Source organism: Hypomesus nipponensis, chromosome 28 (genome assembly GCF_054491055.1).
Source record: "Hypomesus nipponensis isolate SF chromosome 28, ASM5449105v1, whole genome shotgun sequence".
NCBI classification, from domain to species: Eukaryota; Metazoa; Chordata; class Actinopteri; order Osmeriformes; family Osmeridae; genus Hypomesus; species Hypomesus nipponensis.
In genome coordinates, this window is record NC_140388.1 from 3,678,632 (window position 1) to 3,705,619 (window position 26,988).

A 26,988-nucleotide genomic window follows, 5' to 3' on the forward strand; every position below is an offset into this window, starting at 1 on the left:
TAGTGTCTGTGGTTGTTGTGGTATGAGAGCTGTGAGAAATACTGGAATTTCCCCACGGGTTTAATAAAGTATCTATCTATCTATCTATCTACATGGTTTCTATAGAATGTCCTGTATGAGGAAATGCAGCTGTTTTTGACTTGACGCTCCCAGCAGAAATGTTAGGTGTTCCCAGGAGTTGTGGGTCCCATAAAAAGGATGACTAAATTAGATTACATTGTGAAGGCGCAACCACATGAAGGCTGTTATCAGCGTGGGGTCCAGCCGCCCACAAAGGACCACCAGCACCCTGGACAGCTCCTCCTGAGCTTGCACCTCCCATGATGCACGGCTGGTGAGGGATCATGAGGAAACACACCTGCACAGGATTAGACCACGTCAGCCGTGCCATAAAGGGAGAAGAGAGAGCAAGCCCAGGCGGCCGGTCTTGTGAGCACCCTGTTTCAGGAAGACGAAGGACTAACGTGCTGTATTGTTATGCTCTCTCCCTCCTTCCCAGACGTTGTTTCCCCACAGTTTGGTTCACCACCAGATGGTCTGCCGTGTACTTTCAGTTGGTTGTATTAAAAAAAAGCATTCACGCTCCACTCGACCTCTTTCTATGCCACAACATAAACAAATTATGGACAAATCAAATGTACAATAACCCCTAATGATTAGGGGTCATTTGATAATGATTAGGCGGCCTAATCATTCCAGAAATCTGACTTCTATGGACACAACGATGACTTCCGTCATCCTCTAACATGATTAGCCTATCACAGTACTATGTTCAGTACTGTAAGTCTGGATGTTCCTCGTTCACCTGCAGCCTACTGTCACGGTGTGAGTGTGGGGGCTGGACCCCAACACAGGGAGAGGCAGGCAAGGCAGGAACTAAACATTAAGGGCCTTATGTACTAACGCTTTTGCGACCACTTCAGGCGTATTTGTTTCGCAATTTGCGCGTAAAAGCATGGCGAGGTATGTACAAACATGCCACAATGAGTTAAAAGCGCAGACTGCCAGTCACAGGAACTGAAAAGGGTAAATAGCGCTTTTCCGTGTCATGCATATGCATTCGCGGGAGGGTCAGACTGATCCCAACCTTGAAGACTCCTCTTACTGCTGTTGTTATCGTTTCTGTTCATGGAACATACAGTACATATCTGAATGTGTCACTCCCACATACATTCACCCACACACACTTCTGGTTGGACCAGTTGATCCTGTTTGGAGGCTCGTTTTAACTTGTCTGGAACTTACTTCTGTAAGTGTGCATGCACACCGAAGTTGAACACCGAATTGAACACCCTGTGGTGTGGGAGTTTTTATAGACAATACTCTGTCAACCATATGTGTATAACTATATGAACGGAGGTATGCATGTATGTATTTATATGTGTGTATGATTGGAAGGAACAAGTAATGATGAGTAACATAATGAATCAAACCGGTTTTTATGTTCCATCCTGCACCATAATTAAAGGTATCTATGCTAGCAGTGTGGTGTGTATGTGCTTTGATGCAAGCTATAACCAAATGCTGACACAAACAAACAGAGATAGTAATTGAAGCCCTGTTAAAACAGCCCAGGTAAATCCTAGGAACAAGAGCACACATGGTACAGTGGTGACCTCTGACCCTAACCCATGTGGTGAGAAGAGGAGTGTTCTCACCCACTTTGTCACAGGCTTCTTTCCAATTATATATCCACACATGCCAGCGAAACACTTGACATTTAAAGTAGCTATTGGGAGAGAGTGAAAGATGGAGAGAGAGGAAAAGAGACAGAGGTAGGGAAGGAGGAAGAGAGGCAGAGAAGAGAGGGAAAGAGAGAGAGAGAATGGGGGAGGGAAAGAGAGAGAGACAGAGAGAGAACAAAAAGAGTACAAAAACTTGCCTTATAGACCCTTTATAGGACTTCCTAAAGCAGTATGTCAGTCTCGGTATGTTTATAAACCCTTTATAGGACTTCCTACAGCAGTCCTCTGTATGTTTAAATAGAAAATGAGATATTCAATAGAGAATATTATTATTGGATTTAAAACTTTGCAATTCCAATCCAAAATCTAACATATCCTAAGAGTATTATTAAGTTGCATGAAATGCTTGTGTAGTAACTAATCCCACATTATTATTCTGAAGAAAATCAAATTATTATAAGGAGTTGTATGCCAGAGATTAAGTTTTTATCACAGTGTTACATGTTTCTGCAGACAAAATAAACCTGAGAAACATACACCTCTCACCAAATAATAACCATAACATATGCAGAGTGGCCATTAGCACAGACAAAATATTTCCTTTATATGTAAAATCTGAGTTCTCATTAACTTGGAGCTGATTCCTTGAGATCCCCCATTGGCCAACAATATTTGATCGTGGGCGGAGACTAGACAGAGAAGACATCTTATGGCTCCAGAGAGACTCTACCAGACAGACTACAGAGAGACACTCAACCAGACACTACAGTTCCCAGAGAAGAACAAGCTTCTAGAGACTAGATACAAGACAGGATCCAGAGAGACTAGACAGAGAACAAAGAGAGACCAGAGTTATGGAGACACATCACTGCGACACCTGTGGGAAGAGCCTTTCCTCATCCAGCAGCCTCAAAAAGCACATGATGATCCACACTGGAGAGAATCCCTACAGCTGTGACCTCTGTGGTAAAACCTTTATCCAGGCTGGCCATTTAAGAGGTCACCGCAGGGTCCACACTGAGGAGAAACCATACAGCTGTGACCTCTGTGGCAAAACCTTTAGCCAGGCTTTTAATCTCAAATGTCACCGCAAGATCCACACTGAAGAGAAGCCTTCAGTGTTTTGAGGGTCGTGTGGGTTGTTCCAAACACACTATGAACAAGTATAAGCATTTCCTGTGATAGTAGACTTGGTGGTTCTGATGTGGAGGGTTACTGTGTCTCACACCAAGTGATCATTTGTTATGGTTTTTCGGACCATACTGAATATATTTCAGACAATACTGACTTATGTTCTGTCTATATTTACTCAGACTATATTGAAGTCCTGTTGTTCTGAACTTTCTTTCTGCTGTTCTTTCTCCATACACTACTTGTTGCTTTGGATAAAATTGCCTATTGAATTGATATTCATTGCTTCACGTCGATACTTCATTATCACTTGGCCTTGGTTTCTGTTAGCTTTGTTGGTAAGTGTAAAGCCTTTTGTCAAACGGATTTGAAAAGTGATTTACAAATAAAGTTGTCTGAAATACCTTCTCTGTCTTGGTTGATTTTTTTTGTGACAGTTCGACTAAATAGTGTGTTTCCAAACTACTTGTGAACATAAGGACAGATGTTACTGACAAACTGTATTTCACTGCATTTTTTACATGTTGACATGTTTACAGAAGTACGTTATTCTCAGCATTAGATGTCTATTGTGCTCATGAGTATGTGTCATATTCAGGATTGTAATAATAATTTAAAACTTATCTCAACAAACTTGTTTCTTAAGTTTAATACTGTGCTTTATCGCTTTGTACATTTACGTTACAATAGTGGATAGGATCCTGACATTGAAAGACCAAAACAGGTTGTTTTTATTCCAAATAACACACCATTCAGGCTTACTTAGATGGGCTTGTAGAAGTGCAGGAATTCCACTTTACACTTCAGGTATCATAGGGGGCTTAACCCCCTGTCTTAAACTAGAGGTGACGAGTTTCGGTGTAATCCTGGACTCAGATTTGAATTTCAACTCTCACATAAATAAAGTGACCAAAACAGCTTTCTTTCACCTGAGGAATATAGCAAAGGTACGACCATTCATGAACCAAAATGATGCAGAGAAGTTAATTCATGCTTTTATATCCAGCCGGCTGGACTACTGTGACGCACTTTTCAATGGTCTTCCCAAGAAAACCATTGAAAGACTACAGCTCATTCAAAATTCTGCAGCTAGATTATTAACCAAAACTAAAAGGAGAGAACACATTAGTCCTGTCCTAGCTATTTACACTGGTTCCCTGTTACCTTCAGAATTGACTTTAAGTAAATTAGCATCCCTAACCCTGGTCTGATGTCTTCTCCTTTCAAATATTGTTTGTATTACATGTGTGTTTGTTTGACAGCATAGATCCTAGGTTGTACAATAACATTGTTTCATGTCCATTAAGGTCCTTTTCCTCACATAAAAAGCTCTACATGGACAAGGACCTAGCTACATTGCTAACTCCCTTATAAACTACACACCAGCTAGAACACTGCGATCATCAAATGCAGGCCTATTAGAGGTCACCAGAAGCAGTCATAAGAAGATTGGTCATTCGGCCTTTGCTAATTATGCCCCAAAACTATGGAACAAATTACCCATAAATATTAGGGAAGCAAACATGCTAGATATTTTTAAAAGACAGCTTAAAACCTACCTTTTTACTGAAGCATTTAAGTCGTTTTACTACTTTTATTAGTTATATTATTGTTGCTATTTTAATTATGACTTTTATCACTTGTATTATTGTTTTTATTGTTTTTATTGATTTAATGTTAAGCACCTTGAGCTACAATTCTTGTATGAAATGTGCTATATAAATAAAGTCTTACTTCTTAATCTCTCTTTCTGCCTCTCTCTCTTTCCACTGTAGAGTTTAGTCTGATTCTCGTCTATCTGGTTCAGATGTCCTCTCTGTTACATTTCAGCTGTTACAGTGCTCTGTAGAAACAATGTCATGTATGAGGAAACACTATTGTTTTTCACTTGACGCCAGTAGAAATTATGGGCGGTTTTAGGAGTTGTGGGTCCCATCATTTGGTCAATGATGGGCAAATATAACACAATCTGAACAAATTATGACAAATTATGTAACTCGTAACTCAGTCAAATGTACAATAATCTCCAGAAACGTGACTTCTCATCCTCTCTTATGATTATCACTGTATTGTGTTCTGTACTGTAACTCTGGATGTGTGTCCTCCCTCACCTACAGTCTACATCACCTGCCCTACCAGAACCCTCCTCTCTCTGTCCTGTCTCTGATCACCTGCCCTGCCAGAACCCTCCTCTCTCTGCCCTGTCTCTGATCACCTGCCCTGCCAGAACCATCCTCTCTCTGTCCTGTCTCTGATCAGGGTCTCTCTCATGCTCATGATAGTATTGCACTGTGCAAATGAAACCTTTACCAATGCACAGAGGAACATGTGGAACAGGTTTACACCTGGGGGTGTTTTGAGTGAAGGTTTATGTCATTATGGGTTGTCATGGGCTAGCCATCTCTTTGAACCACAACCAAAAGCTGTTAGCACTAGCTCCCCGGTCTATAGAGGACGAAAGCACTCTAAAAAGGATATATACATTTGATATGTTCATTTAAACCCTTAATTACACATGTATAGTTTCCTTGTCAACTGTCATAGCCTGTCTCCTTCCCTGGTCACTGTTAACTGATAACACAGTACATCCTCTTCCTGTAAATCAATAGGAGGTCCTTAACCACTGACTGACTGTGTTGCTAACACATTTTAGCTTATGATCACATTTACAGACACACTTGTGTGTTTAATCATAACCTATTCTGGACTGACAGTAAATCATCCACTCTCCAACATGTGAATAAACTGCATTCTACTGACCTTTATAAAACTCTGGTTTCACCATCAGCCTCCTCTCTGTGCTCCATCTGGTTCTGTGTGTGTCTGACAGTAATGCTGACAGTCTGATCACCTGTAGTGCTGCCTTGTACTCATCTGATCCCAACCTTGAAGACTCCTCTTACTGCTGTTATCGTTTCTGTTCATGGAACATACAGTACATATCTGAATGTGTCACACCCACACACACTTCTGGTTGGACCAGTTGATCCTGTTTGGAGGCTCGTTTTAACTTGTCTGGAACTTACTTCTGTAAGTGTGCATGCACACCGAAGTTGAACACCGAAGTTGAACACCCTGTGGTGTGGGAGTTATTATAGACAATACTCTGTCAACCATATGTGTATAACTATATGAACGGAGGTATGCATGTATGTGTGTGTGTGTATGTGTGTATGATTGGAAGGAACAAGCAATGATGAGTATGAACATAATGAATCAAACCTGTTTTGATGTTCCATCCTGCATCATAATTAAAGGTATCTATGCTAGCAGTGTGGTGTGTATGTGCTTTGATGCTATAACCAAATGCTGACACAAACAAACAGAGATAGTAATTGAAGCACTGTTAAAACAGCCCAGGTAAATCCTAGGCACAAGAACACATGGTACAGTGGTGACCTCTGACCCTAACCCATGTGGTGAGAAGAGGAGCGTTCTCACCCACTTTGTCACAGGCTTCTTTCAATTATATATCCAAACATGCCAGCAAAACACTTGACATTTAAAGTAGCTATTGGGAGAAAGTAAAAGATGGAGAGAGGAAAAGAGACGGAGGGAGAGGGATAGGGAGAGAGGGAAGGAGAGAGGGAGGGAGGGAGGGAGGGAGGGAGGGAGGGGGAGGGGGAGGGGGAGAGGGAAAGGGGGAGGGGGAGGGGGAGGGGGAGGGGGAGAGGGAGAGGGAGGTGACAGAGAGTTAATTAAAGATAGTCTGTGACATTCATTGTGAGCTTTGGCAGAAAGTAGAAAGACTTGGACTTGCTTCCTATATAAATTCTTAAAGGTTAACAAGGTTATTCTTTTTTCTTTTTGTAACTGATGGAATGTATTACATATGTAGAAAAGGGATATGAAGCTCCTCTTTCTGACAACAGGCCCTCACTCCTCAACTCCACACATCATTCCTGCTGTCTGATGTCTATCTGTCTGTCAGCCTGTTCTGTAGAAACCATTTCATGTATGAGGAAATGCTATGGTTTGGAACTTGACGCTGCAGGTAGAAATGTTGAGTGTTGCCAAGATTTGTAGGTCCCATGACTTATAAGAATGATGGGGAAAGAGACATACAGAGACATTAAACAAACAAGGAAATAGATTCTGTTTTATTTTAAGCTCTACTTAATGCGGTGTATGTACATTCAGTATAATTCACAATTCCAAACATACATGCCTCACTGTTTGGAGAGTCATTACTAGAACTTCCTTCTGTAAGGGTATATGCATGGCCTAACATGAGGGGAGAAAGGAAGGCGGGGAGGAGGAAGGGAGGAGAGAGGAGAAGGAGAGAAGGGTAAAGAGGTGGATTTGAGGAGGACAGAGGGGGAGGGAAAGCAAGGGGAGATAGGGGAAGTGAGGAGGGGAGATATAAGGAGGTGAGGAGGAAACATAGGGGAGGTGAGAAGGAGAGACGGGACCTCAGACTATTGTGACGTCACGAGAGGCTGGGTCCTGGAGGGGTGCTCCATTCCCGGAGGTGGCTGCAGCCCTGAGCAGCTGTAGCTCCCTCTGCTGGGGGAGTCGGGAGCTCCATCCCTCCCTCAAAGCGGGGCGTCCCGTGCACTGGGACTGATCAGACCCTGATGACCAAAAGGGTTTGGTTAAAGAGGGAGAGCCACAGTTAGGTGGGGTGGGGTGAGGAGAAGGATTCCTGTGGCTACAAGAGGCGCCATACACGTTTTCTTTAAATCCTATGTAAAATTTGGAAGTGTTGTTAATTCTGAGGATCTTTAATAAACCCCTTGTTTTTGTTCTACCCCGGTGTCCTCGCACTATTCTGAGCTGTCCCCCTGAGGGCTGTGTAGCCTCTCGTGGCGTCACACTATAGACAATACTCTGTCAACCATGTGTATCACTATGAATGTAGGTATGTATGTATGTAGGTGTGTGTGTGTGTGTATGTATTTATGATTGGAAGGAACAAGTGATGAGTATGAACATAAATAATCAAACATGTTTTTATGTTCCATCCTGCATCATAATTAAAGGTATCTATGCTAGCAAGGTGTTGTGTGTATGTGCTTTGATGCAAGCTGCAACCAAATGCTAACACAAACAAACAGGTAAATCCTAGAACACACATGGTACAGTGGTGACCTCTGACCCTAACCCATGTGGTGAGAAGAGGAGCGTTCTCACCCACTTTGTCACAGGCTTCTTTACAATTATATATCCAAACATGCCAGCGAAACACTTGACATTTAAAGTAGCTATTGGGAGTAAAAATAAGTGAAAGATGGCGAGAGAGGGGAGGAGAGAGAGAAAGAGACAGAGAGAGAGATAGAGAGAGAGAGAGAGAGAGAGAGAGAGAGAGAGAGAGAGAGGAGAGAGGGAAAGAGATAGAGATAGTTAACAATGTGTTTCATTGTTAACTAAATGTGTGTGGTTGTACTGTGGTAGTGGGGTGAACACAGACACACACAAACAGGAGGCCCAGACCAGTGGTTCACAATGCAGCCATGTCTTAATGCTGCCCCCTAGTGGTGCTACACCTGTCTCATTAAATGTCAAGACTTTACAAGTGTTCTGGTATTAAGGACAGAAGATGGTTCATGTTGTATTGAATCCTGGTACTGGTTGTTTATGGAGATACCTTGACATCTGCACACACCATTCTAAAACTTCTCTCTCTTCAGCTTTTGATTCTCTCACTGTCTCTCTCCTCCTAACATGCATTGTAAACTTTCGCTTTGATTGTCTGAGTTCCGTGAAGTGATTTGTGAACGGTGAGAGTGTCATTCTGCTGTCCTCAGAGACAACAGTGGTGAGAGTGTCATTCAGCTGTCATCAGAGACAACAGTGGTGAGAAACCAACCCCTGACCAGGGTTCTGGGTGTTTCCTATCAGAGGTGCGGTGATGAGTCTGTAAACCCTGGTCATGGCTTGGTGTATTTGAGGGTCCATGCCAGCTCATTCCAGACGGTCAATGTCCCTCCAATCCACTGGAGCTGGAGATGTGGCCTCACCTCTGGGAGGTTGTTCTTCCAGATGAAGAGCACCCGGCCGACCCTCTGCTGCTGCAGTGCTGAGAGTGGCTGCCAGCCAGGGGGGCACAGCTGTGTCACAACAAGAGAGAGAGAGAGAGAGAGAGAACATCTTCATATTCACTCATTACTATTCCAGAGTTGATCTGTGGAACTTTTAGTAGGTTAAGTATTATCAGTGCAGCAGAATTATCAGTAAAACGTAGATACTGATTTACATCAGCTGCTGCTGCTCCTCCTGCTCCTCCCTCACTGGAGGGGGAGGGGCCTCCCTCATTGGGGCTGGGGGCCCTCACTGGAGGGGGAGGGGCCTCCCTCATTGGGGCTGGGGGCCCTCACTGGAGGGGGAGGGGCCTCCCTCATTGGGGCTGGGGGCATGGTGGACCTGTACGCTCAAGGCACAGTAAAATGATACGTTAGAAAATCTATAAAGCTTCACCAAAACAGTAAAGTACATTTAATGAGATGTTAAGTTAATCTGCACTGCATTGCTTTGTGAGTAAAGTAAATTTTAGGAGAAGGAAGCAGGCATCAGAAATGATTGAAATAGCTTTCAAGAACATGCACCATTCTGCAGCCAAGGAGGAATAATCTGGACACAAAGCCAAATGAAAGGTAGTGTGAAATGTGGAAAGGTGATGAATGAAAGGGTAAGTCATTATAATAATACATATGGACAGACTAAATGAGGAAGGACACTGCTACAAGACACTGCTACAAAACAGTGGAGTGTTACTGAACTTTCTCTCCTAACAGGTAACACTGTTTAATATCAATATGATAATACTTTAAGACAGACTTAATGAAGTCAGTGCCGGTCCTTCCTATGGGCAACATAGGCAGCCGCGCAGGGCGGCATGAAGAGGGGGGCGGCAATTTCCCAAGTGCATCCATTTAAACGAACCCTCCAGCTTTCCTTGAGTTTCAAACGCACTAGCCCAACCGCGGCACGTCATATGTCCGTGTTGTGGTTGACCATTGGGGGGGGCGTTCGTCCTGGTTTGCGCCCCGGGAGAGGGGGTGGGTTGAAAGTAAACCCTGCCTAGGGCGCCAAATGTGCTAGGACCGGCACTGAATGAAGTCTTTAACTTACAGTTCTCAGTCGTCAACACAAAGAAATGACACCAAACACTGTTAACTCTGCTACTATAAGAATAGATGGAGGCATATGTTCAAGTCCTCCCCAATATGTAATAACACGACTTGTAAGACATCCTACCCCTTTGGCACCTTGTGAGGGGGGCTGCAGGATAGGCTTGGCAGTGGGGGCTGCAGGATAGGCATGGCAGTGGGGGCTGCAGGATAGGCATGGCAGTGGGGGCTGCAGGATAGGCATGGCAGTGGGGGCTGCAGGATAGGCATGGCAGTGGGGGCTGCAGGATAGGCATGGCAGTGGGGGCTGCAGGATAGGCATGGCAGTGGGGGCTGCAGGATAGGCATGGCAGTGGGGGCTGCAGGATAGGCATGGCAGTGGGGGCTGCAGGGCTGGGCCGTCCTTGCTGGGTAGCCTGGCGTGCTGCTGGTCCTGCTGCATCACACAGAGGAAGGGCTGCTGGTGTCCCTCCAGGTACTGCTGGAGCGGCCTGGCAGCAGGGAGAGGCTGGGCAGCAAGGCTGGTCCAGGAGCAGAGAGCCAGCCCTGCTGCAGGGAGAGGCTGGGCAGCAAGGCTGGTCCAGGAGCAGAGAGCCAGCCCTGCTGCAGGATGGTCCTCCCCCTCTGACGCACGCAGTACCTGGAACATACAGACTACATGTTGTCAGTCATGGATTACACAGACATGTTCAGAGACTCAACCATGGGGGCTTGTTGTGGGGGGCAGGAGGGGGCGGGATCTGGGGGCTCTGATTCGTCCAGATCCTGCCACACGCTCACTCCGACAGGTCCACTGCAGTAGGTAGAGGTGATGATTGGTTGTGGGGTTCACTGTGACAGGTCCACTGCAGTAGGTAGAGGTGATGATTGGTTGATGGGCTCACTGTGACAGGTCCACTGCAGTACGTAGAGGTGATGATTGGTTGAGGGGCTCACTGTGACAGGTCCACTGCAGTACGTAGAGGTGATGATTGGTTGAGGGGCTCACTGTGACAGGTCCACTGCAGTACGTAGAGGTGATGATTGGTTGAGGGGCTCACTGTGACAGGTGCCGTGTGGTCCGTGTTGGTTCTGCTCACACAGCACCCTCCAGATCGTTGATGTCACTCCAGTCCACTGCCTCCACCACGGGGGGCTCGTCATGGGGGGCAGAGGGGACGATCGGAGGAGGACATTTCCCCTGACGGTTGGTGGTCTGTGTCCATTGGTTCCTCTGAGTCAGCGACCTCCACACGGCGCCCCTGTTCCTCCGTAGAGACCCCCCGGGTCGAGGGGGCCTGTCCCCCATGAGAGAGGGTCCCTGGTGGCAGAGTGGCAGGTTGGGAGGTGACGGCCTGGGGGTCCCCTTCTCCCAGGTGGGGCCTGCAGGGCACAAACAGCAGGTGGAAGTGGGCTGGATGGCTCCACTGTCCATGTGGACACAGGAGGGTGGAGGGACCTTGTTGCTGAGGGTAGATGGTAACCAGCAGATAGGTCATGGCCTCGTGGAGGGTCTCCTGGGAGATGGTCCCCTCCAGTTCCTGGGGAGCCCAACAAGCTCCCAGTTCCCCCGTGTCAGGCCAATGATAGAAGGTGTGGACATGGGAGAGTGTGTGGGTGCTGATGCCCCTCCCCCCTATGCCCCCCCCCACCACTGGTCACACCCCCAGGCCCGCCCTCCCAGTATCACTCAAACCCCCTAAACTCCCCTGATGAACCGTGGTCCAGGGAACTCTCCTCCTCTCTTGCCCTGTCCCTCTCTGACTGGGACATGGCACCCCTACCCCCTCCCTCTCTCCTCCTCCTTTCCTCCACTCTCTCTCTCTTCCTGCTTGTCATCCTCAGTCCCACTCGTCCTTCTCTCTCGCCCTCATCCTCTCCTAATGGATCAACAGAGGAGGCCGTTCTCCTCCTCTCCTTCCCTCCCCTCTCTCATCAGGTATCATTAGCTCAGCCTCTAACCAGGGCTGTCAAACATACGGCCCGCCAGGTGGTCCAGCTCGGCCCGGCGGATGTCTTTGCTAAGTTAGAAAATGACAGAAAATACCTGAATTTTATTTCTATAAAAGTAAAGTGTTATTCCGAATCCAAATGTCTCTTAAGAATATGGAGGTTTATGAGTACAAACGTCTTGTCATGTTTTGAATCGATCCAGTAATTGCTTAAGAAACAGCGTAGATGCGATGTCTGCTCCGGAGGCAGAAGCGCTCGCTGCTCGCTTTGTGACGCGTTTGACGTCAGACGCGTCACAAAACAAGGGAATCAGCAGAGGAGATACACAGTGGGTTGATGTCTGAGTTTTTGGTCTTTATGTTTCTAGTCTATTGTAGAAAAACCTTAAAATAGGGTTTATCATCAAAAGACCTTCACCAATGATTTAAACACCGATAAATATAGTCGTTATGTATGCATTATTATGTTATGACTTTACTGGTCTGGCCCACTTGAGATCAAAGTGGGCAGTATTTAACCCCTTAACTAAAATGAGTTTGACACCCTGCAGTAGGCCATACAGCTGTACCACTTGCACACTTTGGTGTGGGCCGTGAAGTACATGGTAACGACTTCCATGTCCCTATCTAGACATGGTGAGGTCACTGCACCCCTGTGCTTGGCACAAAGAGCAATGCTCTTTCTAATGTAATACTCTTTCAAATGTGCCCAGCTCACAAAGCTTTTACTGAGCAAGTCAGTCCCACTGTGCAGCTTTAGCATGGGGGCTGTGACCTTACACATTCTAGAAGGTGTGAGACACCGTCTCTGTGGAAACCAACCTGTCTGACTGACATTGTTATTCAAGGACAAATTGGCCTCGAAGCCCAGGCAATATGCACAGTCTAATGACCTGGACACCTCCTGACTCCTCTCATCTCCCCTGACATGATCAGAATCAGAGATGTGAGAGTCTGAGAGCTGACCCTAACCCTGACTCCTGGTCAGCTGTTTTCAGATGCGTCCCCTGAGCGTCCCAGACGTGGTGTTTGAGCTGGTTCTGCTGGGCCTGATGGAGCTGCACCGTCACCAGCCGCCCGTCACCGTAAGAGCCCCGCCTCCCCGGTCCTACATCACAGGGCTGCAGTGACATCACCATGTCTAGATAGGGACATGGAAGTCATGACCATCTACTCCACAGTCTGCACTGAAGTGTATAAGTGGTTGACAGATGTGTCAGTAACAGTTTAGATCCAGCCTCCCTCCTGCTCTCCTCCACCCCAGGTTCCAGGCAGTGTTAATTTTGGCAGCTATTTTTGATTTAGTCTTAGTATTTAGACAAATGCTTATTAGTTTTAATCACATTTAGTCATTTTAATCCTTCTTAGTTTTTGTCTAGTTTTCGTCGATGAAAACTCAAAACATTTTAGTCTAGTTTTAGTCGACTAAAACTAATTACATTTTAGTCTAGATTTAGTCTAGTTTTAGTCACATTTAATAGCCATATTAAACTCCTTTTTTCCCCTTCTCAGTAGGGATGTGCATCTCCATCACTGAGGACGATGCAATACACATCTCGATGCACTGCCAACGATCCGATACATAAAAGCAACTACTAATGCGATACGATTCACCCCTATTGCAATGCAGTGCGATTAGACAAGATGTGATTCAATGAGATGTGGTGCAAAAGAATATGATGCTATGCAATTTAATATGGTACATAATGATGTATTTCTTTGTCATACAGCAAATCATCAATTAACTAAACAAGTGAAAGTTTTACTTCACATATTAAACAAAGTGTCTGACAATAGATAAAATAACATCAGGCCTGGACCTTGCCTTAAACCAGTCCTTCTTTCCTGTTGTATGTGTTCTCTGAATGTAAAAAAGGGTCAACTATTATTGGCAGTCACAAGCTGCTGTAAACACTGTCATAACACCACACACTAAATTGAACTCATGTCCTACTTTAAGGTTTTTCCAATGACTCAGCTATCTCTCGTATTACTTTGTAGTCCTCTTCCTCTCTCAGGAACTGGTGCAGCTTCTCAAACTGAACCCTGATCTGTGTCTCCCCCCTCCCAACACCCCTCTTTATCACTCACAGTGAGTTAGACCCCCCCCCCTACCAACACCCCTCTTTATCACTCAGTGAGTTAGACCCCCCCCACTACCAACACCCCTCTTTATCACCCACAGTGAGTTACACCCCCCCCCCTCCCAACACCCCTCTTCATCACTCACAGTGAGTTAGAGGAGGTGGTGGGTAGAGAGGAGGTCAGGGGGAGTGGGGATCACACTAGACACACACAGTGCATATTCAAGTGTGTAATAGTGTCCCATTACTGGTCCTAAATGTAGTGTTAACATTGTGTGCGTGTACGTGTTTGTGTGTGTATATGTGTGTGTGTACGTGTGTGTGTGTGTGTGTAGGACCACTGGGTCACCAACAAACACACAGCATGTCTTCTATCATCCTGTATAAAACATCTTAATTTCTCCTTATTTAAGGCCATTGCACACGGAGTCCGAAATTTTCGTATGCGTTTTTTTCGTATTCGTCAGACTAAAATTCGTCACGCACAGACACCTTGCACACTGAGTCCGATGCGTATTTATTAAACGTTTGCGAGAAAAAAACGGAAAGAATACTAAATGGATTCGTCAAGCAGTGAGGATGGTTTTGTTGCCCAGATGCACAGAGAGGAAGGAGAGTTTCATCTCCCTTATTAAGGAGCTCAGAAATTATCCGGAGGAATTTAAAATTTACCTCAGAATGTCAGTGGATCAGTTTGATTATCTAATGTCATATATTATAACTTAACAGATATATTGTTATGTAGTTTATTGCAGTCATTTAGGTGACCAGGGCATTGCGTGTATTCTATTACAGTTTTTCTCCATTGCTTTGGCTCAATTCTTGAAACAGAAATTACATTCTCAAAGCTCCACGTGCATTTTGCAAAATAGCCTATATGGTTCAGCACAACTACATAGATCACCTTCAAAAGGTCATATCTCACCCAAAACAGTCAACTCATGCTTCAAAACCAAATCATGTTCTCATATAAATAGTCAGTGCCCCCAAAATGAAAAGTTCCTTCTCGATTGCTTTGGCTCATCTCTCGAGAAAAAAGAGAACATTCTCAAACCTTTAAATACATTTGCCAAAATAACCCAGATGGTTCAGCAAAACACCATGGAACACCTGCAAAGGGTCATCTAAAACAGACAACTTATCAGTCAAAACTAAATCCTTTTCTCATCCAAATAAACAGTTCCCCCAAAATGAAAAGTCCCTTTGGCATTGTTTAACACTGCAGGTCAAAATGTTTAGATGTTTTGTCAGTATGGCAGTGAACCTTTGAAATATCCCTTATGTGCACTGTGCTACAGTTTCTGTAGTAGATGTTTTCTTTCCAGAATACAATGTGTCTCAATCTACATTTACATGTATTCATTTAGCAGATGTCTCTATCCAAAGCTACATCCAAGAGAGCTCTACAAGAGTGCATAGGTCACTGACCACAACAACGCAATAGCCCCAAACATTGCAGGTAGCCAAAACATGAAGCATACATTGTGAAAAACCCAAAGAAGTGCCAAAGAGAAGAACCATAAGAGCATGTAGTTAAACAAGTTACAACTAAACAACATGAACCTCAAAAGTGCAGGAGTGTACCTGTAGAAAAGCAAGCAACAATACTGTAATGTATGCTTCATGTTTTGGCTAACCATAATGTTATCTCGTTGTTTAGGATCATTGACCTATGCACTTTTGTAAAGCTCTCTCTTGGAAGTCGCTTTGGATAAAAGCTAAATGAATACATGTAAAATGTGTATCAAACAGAAAAAAGATTACAGTAATTCAAAAGTAGCCTACAAGGTTTCACATCACATATTGCACTTACACCGCCATGGAAATTGTTACTGTAATTGCCATACATCATGGTTACTGTAACAGGAAATATGTACAGCACAATATACTGTCATACAATAAGCACAAAACTAACATTATGTATAACGTACACTAGTAGTATGAGTAACAACAGTAAGTTTCAGGCAAGTGACACTTTCCTAGTCAGAGTTAGCAGGGGGTGCATTACAGTAAGCCTGGCATGAAATGCACCTCCTCTATTGTCTGTTCTGTATATCCCAGCATCAAATGATTCCTATTGTACACTGAGGGGACTAGTATGAGTAACCATGGTACTTTTCAGGCATGTGACCCCTTCGTAGTCAGAGTTGCAGAGGGTGCATTTCATGGCAAGAAGGAAACACATACAGTAAGAAAGTAAAGCAAAGCTGGAGTTTCACTAGTTGTCGTCCTCACTCTACTGCTCATCCTTGACAAATCTAAGGAAGTGAGGCCCTACCAAACCCCTTTCATGAAGAGGGATAAGATCGGAGTGCAGGCGGTCCAAGGACACCAGGAGCGTCTGGGTATTGTATGGACCAAGACTGGGAATGTGGGTGACTACACCATTCTCTGAAATGGCAGCACAAACAGAGATGTTTCCACCGAGCTGGCCTGGGACAAGCTCTATATATTTGATGGAAGCATTTATACTGCTGCATTGCTCCTGTCAGCTAACTAAACTTACTGTGTGATTGGTGATCGGATGTGTCCCCTTGTTTTGTAAAGTTCTAGTTGCACCTGACAATGACTGTAAGCAGATGATCCAAGAGATCCATATTACAGTATATACCATAATGTGTTTTATGGTATTATGTGCCTGAAAGATTTTGACAGTGGAGTTAACTATTGTGCAGGTGATGATGTAAACAAGGAAATTATGCCAATATGTTTTGCAGAGAACAATCACTTGACTGAGAAACAACAGTCAGTTTAGACCAGCAAGATATTTTCAATTGATAGTTGGCCTAATTGAAGGCAATTATACCTAACCATTTCAAAGATGTGCTAAATCATTTGAAATGTGTGAAAACTGTAGGCAATTGCACTTGTCATTTAGAAGGATGTGCCAATACAATTGCAATTTGATTAAAGGAATGAACAATTCCAATCTGTTGTGAACAAGTGCCCAGCGATTTGGAGGTTTGCACGTGTTGTTTTGAGAATGTCATTTCTGTTTCGTGAAATGAGCCAATGCAATGGAGAAAAACTGTAAAAGTCCAAGTATACTAGCAACTGAGTGAATACACCCTGGTTGGGACGACGTTATCACTTTTGACAACGAATGAATGAATGACATTAGCAATCCACACTTTTCTTGTCATACAGTGCTCTGTGCTGTGAGACCAAGTGTATCAACTTGTCAGACGCAACTCTATGGTCTGACACCATTATGGATTTTGTCGTTCGCTTGTACGGTGGCTCTGAATTGCCAAAAAAACATTCAAAATGCTGGCTACGGATGCGAAAAACGCAGAAAATCGAACCCGATCCTAACTTTTTTTTGACGGACGAAAGTTTCGGAGGCAGTGTGCAAGCGCGATTGACATAAGGTGAGGTCGTTTATTTTTATTTTTACGTGCGAACATTTCAGATACGAATTTCGGACTCAGTGTGCAAGGGCCTTTAGGCAGTAAGACACTATTTAGTTCATCACATTCAGTGGAACTGAGATCAAAGACAGGATTGTTGTTTGTCAACAATGACAACAAAACAAACATTCAACACACACCAATATTTACGTCTGGGATATAAATTACAACTGTATACAGTTCAATCTTCAATCACTATGTGAGCACAGTGTGTGAGAGTGTGTGTGGGCTATTCTACCTGACACATGGACACTGAGGAGTCATAGTTGTAAGCACAGAACCCAGGATAGAGGGGCTCAGTGAATGTGCTGTGGAATGTGTGCAGGTGGGTCAGTGTGTCAGAGGAGACTGTGTAGAAGGACAGAGTGCCGGCCGGCCAGTCCAGATACACTCCTACTCTGTGGGAGCTGGAGGGGAGGGCAGATATGACAGTGAACTCATTATTGTGCATGGCATAGTATCTGTTACCATCACACCTCAGACTCCAGGACTTGTTATTGCGTCCAAGCCTACAGTGGGCCCATCCTCTCCTGCTGATTCCTTTATATGTCACTGCTATATTAACCCGTCCTCCTCCACTCCTCTCTGCCTCCCAGTAACAGCGCCCAGACAGACCCTCTCTACACAGCACCTGCGGACTGTCCTCAAATCTCTCTGGGTGATTAGGAAACACCAGCTTCTCTCTCCTCCATGTCACCTTTCTGTTCTCCTCAGACAGAGAGAGGTCTCTGTGTGCTGTGTTTGGGTCCAGTGTGAGCTTACAGGCATCTGATGGGGGAGACCAAGACACATTATATTACTGATCATCATCATTGGGGCAAGCACAAACCATTGTTATCTCACATATATATTATTATTATTATTTATTTTTGCCCCCCTAAAACTTTGTCAATATTTGGACTACATACACAATGCCTGTGTCAAAATGTGTGTCTTGGTCTCGATTGAGTTGCTTGTATTTGGATTTACGTTCCGTTGCACAGTTTAGGAGGTTACAACGTTTTTGTGGGGACAAAGTGCCTTTAGTTGACGAAGGGTAATCTGTGCTAGCTACGTCACCACGTCAACACACGTTAGCAACGACGCATGGATACAACGTGATGGAGACTTTCTAGCTCGCAAATTGGAGCTTGGATTAGGAGTGAAAAATACCACCCCCAAAAAATCACAACCATTTGGCTTTGTAGAGAAAGCGATTTTGAGTGGAACTGCAATCTCGCATTTTTGACTTAGATCGTGACAGTCTTTGAAATTTGAGCGAGTGCGGGTCGCCCGTGAGACCGCCTCGTCTTTTAGGCGGCAGCCATGCTAGAAAGCCTCATAGTAGTATTTTTTGTAGCTAGCTAATTTTATAGTTCAATATCACACAAAAAAACTGAAAGAGGGAAATGTTATGACGATATGACTATTGTGAAAACAGCCAGGTGTCGAGATTTTAATATAGATTGCTGTAAAAACGTTGATTTGTTTGCTACGTGAGAGCCTGTCAGCCTCCATTGACGATTGCGGCAGCAACAACAGTGTTGTCAACAGTGTTGACACTCAGTCAACTGTCGATCTGCGTCTGGTGAGTATTTTCTTAATTTTGTACCAGGGTCAATTCTACATCTAAATGGACAGCAGTGTTTTAAAGATATGGCGATTGCAAAGACAGCCAGCGGGTCAGCATAGTTTGTTATTTGTGTAAAACTTGGTATTTGAGTGAGACTGCGTCTTGTTTTGAGTTAGCCACAGAGTCACAGACTCTGCTCACCCACTGGCAGTGTAGTAGGCTACAGCAGCGGTTCTCAAACTTTTCCCCTGGCGACCCCCCAAAAGCCGTAGTGACGTCTGGCGACCCCCTATTTAATTGTTTTCTTATTTTAAAACCTGTTTATTGCATGTTCCCACAATTGTACAAACTGAAAGGAAAATAATCAAACAAGAAACAATTATATCAAAGGAAAAATAACAAGATGACTAGTTTATTTATAACAAGAACTTAAACACGACAGAACAGTGGATCTGCAGAACTGTTTATACCATATTGAAGAGGAGATCTAAGGGATTTTTATGATATGAATAAATATATGATTACTAAAGGAAAATAATATTTTATCAAGGTGATTTCAGGCAGCCATTTTTTATATAAACTTCTCCATCCACCATACCTCATCAGACAATTTAATACATTTTTAACCACTTTATTTACAAGATGGAGAAATACTTTCTTGAAATAGAGTAGTTGAAATATCCACAAATCTGTGGGAAATGTAGAACAGAAGACAGATTAGAAATATCATTTTTTGATTAAAAGGTATGACCATTCTAGTGACTAGTGGAAACATGGGGGAAACCGGAATTATCCTCCCCCAAAAGTAGCTAGCGCTATGGCTGGATACTCCTCTCGATAACTTAAAAACTTTCGAGTTTCTTCCACAATCGTCCGAATTGGCCAAACATGGCATTTACATTTACCTTACAGTGTACATTTAGCTAGTTAATGTTGTTTTCTAGAAATCTGCTCAAATTGAGGCTTAACAGTGCTGCTACTACTACAGTACTGTCATAGCTGCCTGTCCTGTCGGACATGTAATTCTTTCCTAAAAAAACTTGCGTCACTCCCATAAACAAATTCTTCGTAAGTAAAAAGTTTAGACTTTTAATTGACAATATTGACAACGCATATTAAGATGTCTTTACTCATAATATCGTCTCCGATTTCAATTCGAAGCTGTAAATCTAACACTGTAGGCTATCTCCCATGGTATCCGCTCTGCCTCGCCTCGGAAAACAATGGCTGCCATTGCTGAGGATACATTTATTTCCCCCTCCCAGTAACCCGTTAACCAATGATATGTGCTTTGAGCTTAAGTTGTCACAAGTATCTTGCAGTTTTCAGAAATAAAATCGGTGATTGGACGGCAAAGATATTAAGGCAGGAAAAATGGGAATTTTATTTCCCATGTTTGAATTGTCCGGCAGGAATCATCTTGCCTCCGAACATTTTTAACGACCCCCCCGAAAACCTTTCACTTTGAGAACCGCTGGGCTACAGTACTGTCTTAAATGAACAGCTATAGCTAAACTTTATTATGTCTTACTACACGGCTGTTCTTAGTTCTGTAGAATGCTCCATTCACTTGAATGGGGCTTCCCAACGTTCTGCGGTAAACAATTCTCATATTTGACCGTTGCTATGCATATTTGACCGCTGTCAAGGGAAGTGGCCTTTTTGCCTCAACGTCAGCTGCTTTGAAGCCGAAATAATGTTCAAAGTCTATGAAGTTCAACGTCTTTGGCGAACTATTTCTCTGCTGATCAACAATAGGAATGGTAACAAATACATTGTAAAAAGACACACTGTTAAGTCATTTTTGTTGGGATAATGTATAGAACGCCGGTCATTATTGGGGAAATAAGCCCCTTCATGGCGTAACAAAACTGGCGAAAACTCTGATTCGTGTTGTGCCTTACAACTCCCCTTACCTGTTCTAAAATCAGCGCAAACCACGGCCTCTTGGGGCTTATTGCTTAATTATCCCTTACAAAAGAAACGTTCTAATTCCCTGCGCTTTCAAACAATCAGTGTCGTGTGGATAGCAACGGCAGCTAGCTTGCCTCTAGCAAACTGCGTTTGAATTAGCCATGTCCCCCTAAATTAATATTGAACTTATTTACGTTTTGGGGGGCTTATTTTCAGTTAGCAGACGGTACTATTTGAATCGCAATTCCATCTGAAATACTTCCAGTGACAACGTTGTTACGGTGCGTTCACACTGCAGCGTTTTTTACCGCTCTGCACTGCTGGCCTTCCCACAGTGCACCACGCTCGGGGCGTGTCAGACAGATTAATTCAGAGCTGTAGTTTTCTCTTAAATCACTGTTGTAGTTCGTATAATGTCATGGCAAATGTGCAGACATGTCCAGGGGAAGGGAGGGAGGGGAAAAGGGGAGGGGAGAAGGGAGGGTGGAGAGAGGGGAGGGGGACAGGGGAGGAGAAGGAGGAGAGGGTGAAGGGAGGGCACATACGTGTGTCCATTTCTGACAGTGTCAAAGTCACTCATGGTATTGTCCCTGTATGACCCTGTGTACTAGAACTAAGTAGCAGTCAATACTCACATCTCCTGAGACCAGGTTTGATCCTGCACTCTCCACCATGATCCACACTGTAGGGAGAAGCAGAGGAATGATGAGGAAATAACACCTGTCAGAAATATTAATCTATCAAGCATTGCACAGTCAGTCGGTGAACAAGTTTAAGAAAGCTTTATTGCTTGCGGCCGGCCCACAAGGAGACAAAAACATCACATGCCATTGTGCTACAAGTTCGTCTGCTAGCATGTTGTGCTAGCTAGCTATTTAAGCAGAACCGCTCTTTACAGTCATTGGTTAAGACAAAGGCATGCAAATGTTCCATTGCTCTTCTTCATTGGCTCCTTGCATAGACCTGGCGCAGGCGTTTGTGCGTGCGTGTTTGAGTGTGTGTGCCTTTTGACCCCTGTAAGCTTGACCACATGATTCACCCAACACAGATAAGGCCAAACATCTTTTATGGCCTCTCCAGTAAGAGAGAGTGGTCAGCCCAGGTCTCCTTGTTTACATATGCCTCGTGTTCCCCAAAGTTCAGATTTGGGGGTAGGCCTCTCTCTACACACAAGGAATGCTGAACACAGAATCATTCTTATACAGGATAAATGTGTTACATCTTCAATTTTCCCAACAACACTTCACCTGCTGCTAAGCGACTAAAGTAAACATGTTGTTTCTATGTTTATCAGAGATGTATTCCAGAAAGCAGGTTTTACAAACTCTGAGCCTAACCCTGAACTCTGACTTGATGAACCCTGAGATGGGAAGCACAGAGTTATCAGTTCCAGAAAAGCAGATCAGAGTTAGTTTAATTCTAATTTCAGTCAAGACACTCACGTGATTGATTTCACCATTTATTCATCCACATGACAAATGGCAGAGGGCCAAACACACAAATTCCAGGAAAAGCTGCCCCTCTCAGTGGAAAATGCCGCCCCTAACTTGGTGGCGCCCCGGGCGACTGCCCGGTCGGCCCGTGCCTAAAACCGCCCCTGGGTGGCAGCAGCACAGAACACAAGGTCATCGAGGACGCGACTTTATAGCGCCGCCTATCAAGCTGAGCCTATGGGCTGAGAACACGGCGATGGGTGATATGGCGCGCTGCCCGAGTGCCATGCCTGAACCTGCTTCGCTCATTCACTGGAATTAGAAATTCTCATGCTTGTAGGCAAGTATGCAAACATTTTCTGAAAGATAAACAACAACTGCAACAGACAATTGGTCAATGAGTACATTTCAGTGCAGTCTATTTATTTGACATTTAACCACACATCTTACTACAGCTGAACAAGTGGTGGAACAATCCTATGGGCACAAAACACACTTGGCAGCAGCTGAAAATGAAATATAAAATCAGTTCAAACAGGTAGGGCATATTTTGCTTAGGCCTACCAGACACATGATGGTTTTAATCATGTTTGACAGGAAGTAACAGTAAAGTAAAAATCATTCAGTGGCTGTCTCAACAAATGCTGTCTTAACACATAGATGTTGTCACCTAATATCCTGCTCAGTATATGAACATTGGACTTGTAGTGGACTAACAGAAAGAAGGCAGAGGAGGGCACCACCTCTGACAGAGGCAGAAGAGCTGGCTCTGAGCCAGAACGCTGGGCGACCAGTGGCTGAAGGCATCCCTGGAGGGAGCTCATCCAAGCCTATCAGCCCCGAGGACACAAGTGCCCACATAACATGTTAGTGTGTTTGTGGAGATTTCATTTGGGGGGTTCATTTCTCCCAAAGGTCATTGACATTTCTAAGATTTGAACATAAATACTTTTTTTCTTCAAGTAGAAAAAGGAGGAGGGAGCGAGTCTGCCAGAGTTGGCCAACGTGTGTGAGGGGGGAGGGTCCAGGAGTGATTATTCAACTGTGTGTGTAACGTCATCTACACTCGTGTGTCTCTCTTGTGTCTCGCAAAGGGAGTGATTGACGGGTAATATTAACCAATCGAAACTGCATTTAAGTTAAGAGTCTAAAGATGAAGTTTAATTGGTTGTGTAACGTTGGATAGAAAGGTGGACCGGTCACTGTATCAGCTCACAGCAGGCACATACTACTGTAGTTTTAGTTTACTACTGAGATATGAAAACGTTTTGTCACGAATAGGGCTGTCACGATAACTACTTTTCCTTGTGCGATATATTGCACCAAAATTAATTGCGATAAACGATATTATTGCACACACGTCAATTGTAATTTTCAGTCCATCTTATGCCACTGCCCCCCCCCCCCCCCAGCCAATGCGTGAGAGTTGGCAGCCCTGTGTTTGTCAAAAGTTTGCAGCATATTTGTAAATGCTGTTTTTTTGATCGTGTTTGATGGCTGCATCTCGTTGGCTATATAGTGAGTTACGCTATCCGTGAGTGTGCGCCATTTCGTGCTGTCACGTTTATATTTGCACTGTCGGGAAAAGGCATCTGTAACAGAACTATGGAAGACCCCTTTCCAGCTCCAGCTGCAGTTGTTGTTCACAAGTTGAAAAACTGGGTGGGATAGTTATGTATTGCTCGGTGAGATGTTAGGTTAGTTGCCTCTTTTCGTTTACACAGTTTTTAAACAAAGTCAACAAACCGGCTTGTTCACGTTAATTGGCTCTCATCTCATTCGGCTTAAAGACTAAATGTTCCCACACCGGAGCTAAAGATTGCGGCTTTGAAACCAAGTCAATATTACTTGTTCTTCCTTACTAGCTGTAGGTGTCACGAAACAGAACACTTTACAACACAGTGAGTTCACGCCTTCACCTGTCGGTGTCCACTCTGTGTGTGTGGAGACGCTAGTCCCGCCTACGCTTTCGACACAGAAAGCAGACAAGGCACCAAAAATGATTGCACTCATTTCCATATACCGTGCGATAAGTCAATATATTGACTATCGCGACAGGCCTAGTCACAAAGGCCCACACAGACATTACTTTTTGAACAGAAAACGTAGCTGGCTACCTTCAGGGCTGAAAAATTAAACCACACGCCCTTCGCCCCTCCACAACTTCACCCTCTCGTCCAAATATGGTCACTTCTGGCTCCAAAAACACAAGATGGCGACCAGGAAGTGCAAAAATCAAGGCTTCAAAACGGGCTTTCACAAACCAATAGGGTGACGTCACGATGACTATGTCCATTATATATACAGTCTATGCTAACTACCCACAACGTAGCCCAGACTTCACTGCACCCTTAAAGGTGCAGTGTCCACTTGAACCTGTCCACGGAATTATGTACAAGTAGTCTGCTACACTCCCAAATATATTTAGAGGTCGCACAGATAACATTTCGGGAACATATGCAACCAAAATGGCTGCAATTTAGAGCCTCTCCATGTGGTCATTTTATATCAACTATTTATTCAATGAATTGAAAGAAAATGTGCCATATTGTGTTATGTATCGTTATCGGGATGTGAAAGGATCTATATCAGGATGTGAGATTTTGGTCATATCGCACAGCCCTACTGCAAACTAAAATACAACAGCACATTATCAGTAACACATTTAAAATGGGGAAAAAGTGAATAATTGCTTTGCAGGTCAATTTAAGGTGTAGGCCCCTACATGTTCTGGATGTGCCCCCAACATGTTCAGTTAGGGGCTTACAGGGCTGCTAGTAAAACAAGTTAGTCTGGAGCCCTGGATGAGGAAAGGACACCCCATGTCTGATAGTTGCTTCAGGCTCGGCATGAGGGAGGAAAGAGGGAGAAATTCATGGTTTGTTGCTGCCAGCAAGCAGGTTAGGTTAGTTACCATCAGTTACCGTGGTAACGTAACCAGAGTTCGTGTTTCCTCTCTTTCTGGAACAGAAAACCCAGAGTTTCCCTCATCCCGGGGTTAACAAACTCACTGTTTTCACTTAAACCCACTTTCTGCAATAGACCCCAGTTGCACTAAAGGCTATTGTAGATTATATAGGGCTTCTCTCTTCCTAACCCACTGTCCTAAATAAACATGCAGTCTGTGATTGTATCATCATGAAATGCAAGGCATGTTAACATACATAGATGTCTATTGAGTGTTAAGCAACATTACATGAAGAGGTATATAAAAACACAAACATCTCCTTACTTGAGTTTCTCCAGTCTGCAGTGTGGATCCTCCAGTCCAGCAGAGAGCAGCTTCAATCCTTTTTCTCCTGGATGATTGTAGCTCAGGTCCAGTTCCCTCAGGTGGAAGGGGTTGGACCTCAGAGCTGAGGCCAGAGAAGCACAGCCTTCCTCTGTGACCAGACAGCCTGACAGCCTGTAGAAAGAGGATCAATGTTGGGACAGAATCCATCTGGGCCTCCAGAGTGAGTCAGCACAGAGGGGTTCATTTGGCAGGTGCTGTCATAGCTGCTCCTCCCCCTCATTAGACAGAGTGACCTTTCCCCCCAGTTCAGGAAGGTTAGGTTTGTCTTCAGTTTGGGGCTAGTAGTTCTATGGAACATCAGGACGTCTGCTACATAAAGACCGCTCCAAAAAAACTAGGATTCAAGTCCCAAACTTGACTTGAAAGAACACAACAAATTAGTTGGGGCTATAGCCCCTATTCTTAAGCAGTACGAGATATAGAACATGGATCATGTCTATCCACCATTGCAGAAAGCAATGTTCACGGCCACATGACCTTTCCCTTTAATAAGTTCTATGACAGCTCGATGAAGCGTAAATCATTGCCCTTCTCCCTCCTGCTTCAGAATTGTGTTAAATATCACGATATCAAGGAGGATGACCAACTTAACAGTGACAGGACATTAATCACTCATGAAGTCATGACAACCTAATAAACAACAGCGACCAGATACTACAACCCCTTTCCCGCTCCTCCTCCTCCCTTCGCTGCTGAGAAAAATCCCAGAGAAAACCCTGACTAGGACATAAAGCCCTCTCCTGCTGCCTCTTTCTAGTTATTTGTCACTACCTCCCATTCCCCACACCCTGCCGCAGTCAACTAAAACGTAATTTATACATATCAAGTGGTAAAATATCAGCCTACCTGCCCAACTTGTTCAACTGAGATGGATTCCAAATGAAGAATATCCCACTTCAGTCGCTCTGTAGCCTATTAGCTACAAAACATCCTGGTTTATACCCTGATAATTTTTTGTGGTAAACCTGAGGTAATTTGCTTCTAAATAACTGTAAAAAGCCTCAGTAAACTTATTTGTTCTGGACCGGCTACTTATAGACTTTAACTTTCAGATGGTCAATTTTTCTCTATCTTTCTGAGCAGATAGACATGGTTCCCTTCAGACGCCTTCAGTTAACATGGTTCTTTTTAGCAACACGGCTAGCTGATCCAGAGACAGAGATCACATGACAGTGCGTGCCAAAAAACACTTCAGGCTATTGGACAATATTAGCATTGTAAAAGAAGTTCTTCTAAAAAATTAAAGGGGAAATTAATGGAAGTGAAATTAACCAAAAGTATTCAAAAAAAGTATCTAGCTAATAAACATATTTTTTTAATAACAGAGAATGCCTGTCAGTATGTATTTAACTGTTAAGTCATTAGATAATGACTGCCCGTTGGCTCTGCACCCCCTGCGAGAAGAAGAACTGCTATATTAGCATGCTGTTCATGGATTACAGATAATCATTTAACAAAAATCATTTTTATGACTTTATATAGG

General features: G+C 44.0%; 1 protein-coding gene across 1 annotated transcript; it reads right to left on the reverse strand.

The window, feature by feature from the left end:
• Positions 1-17,540: 17,540 nt before the first annotated feature.
• On the reverse strand, positions 17,541-25,630 carry LOC146219520 (stonustoxin subunit beta-like; the record flags this gene model as incomplete). The annotated part of the gene is made up of 3 exons (XM_084695284.1): positions 17,541-18,079; positions 21,413-21,459; positions 25,443-25,630. Coding segments are annotated over 3 exons (774 nt in total), but the record flags the coding sequence as incomplete, so codon positions are not given.
• Positions 25,631-26,988: the final 1,358 nt, after the last annotated feature.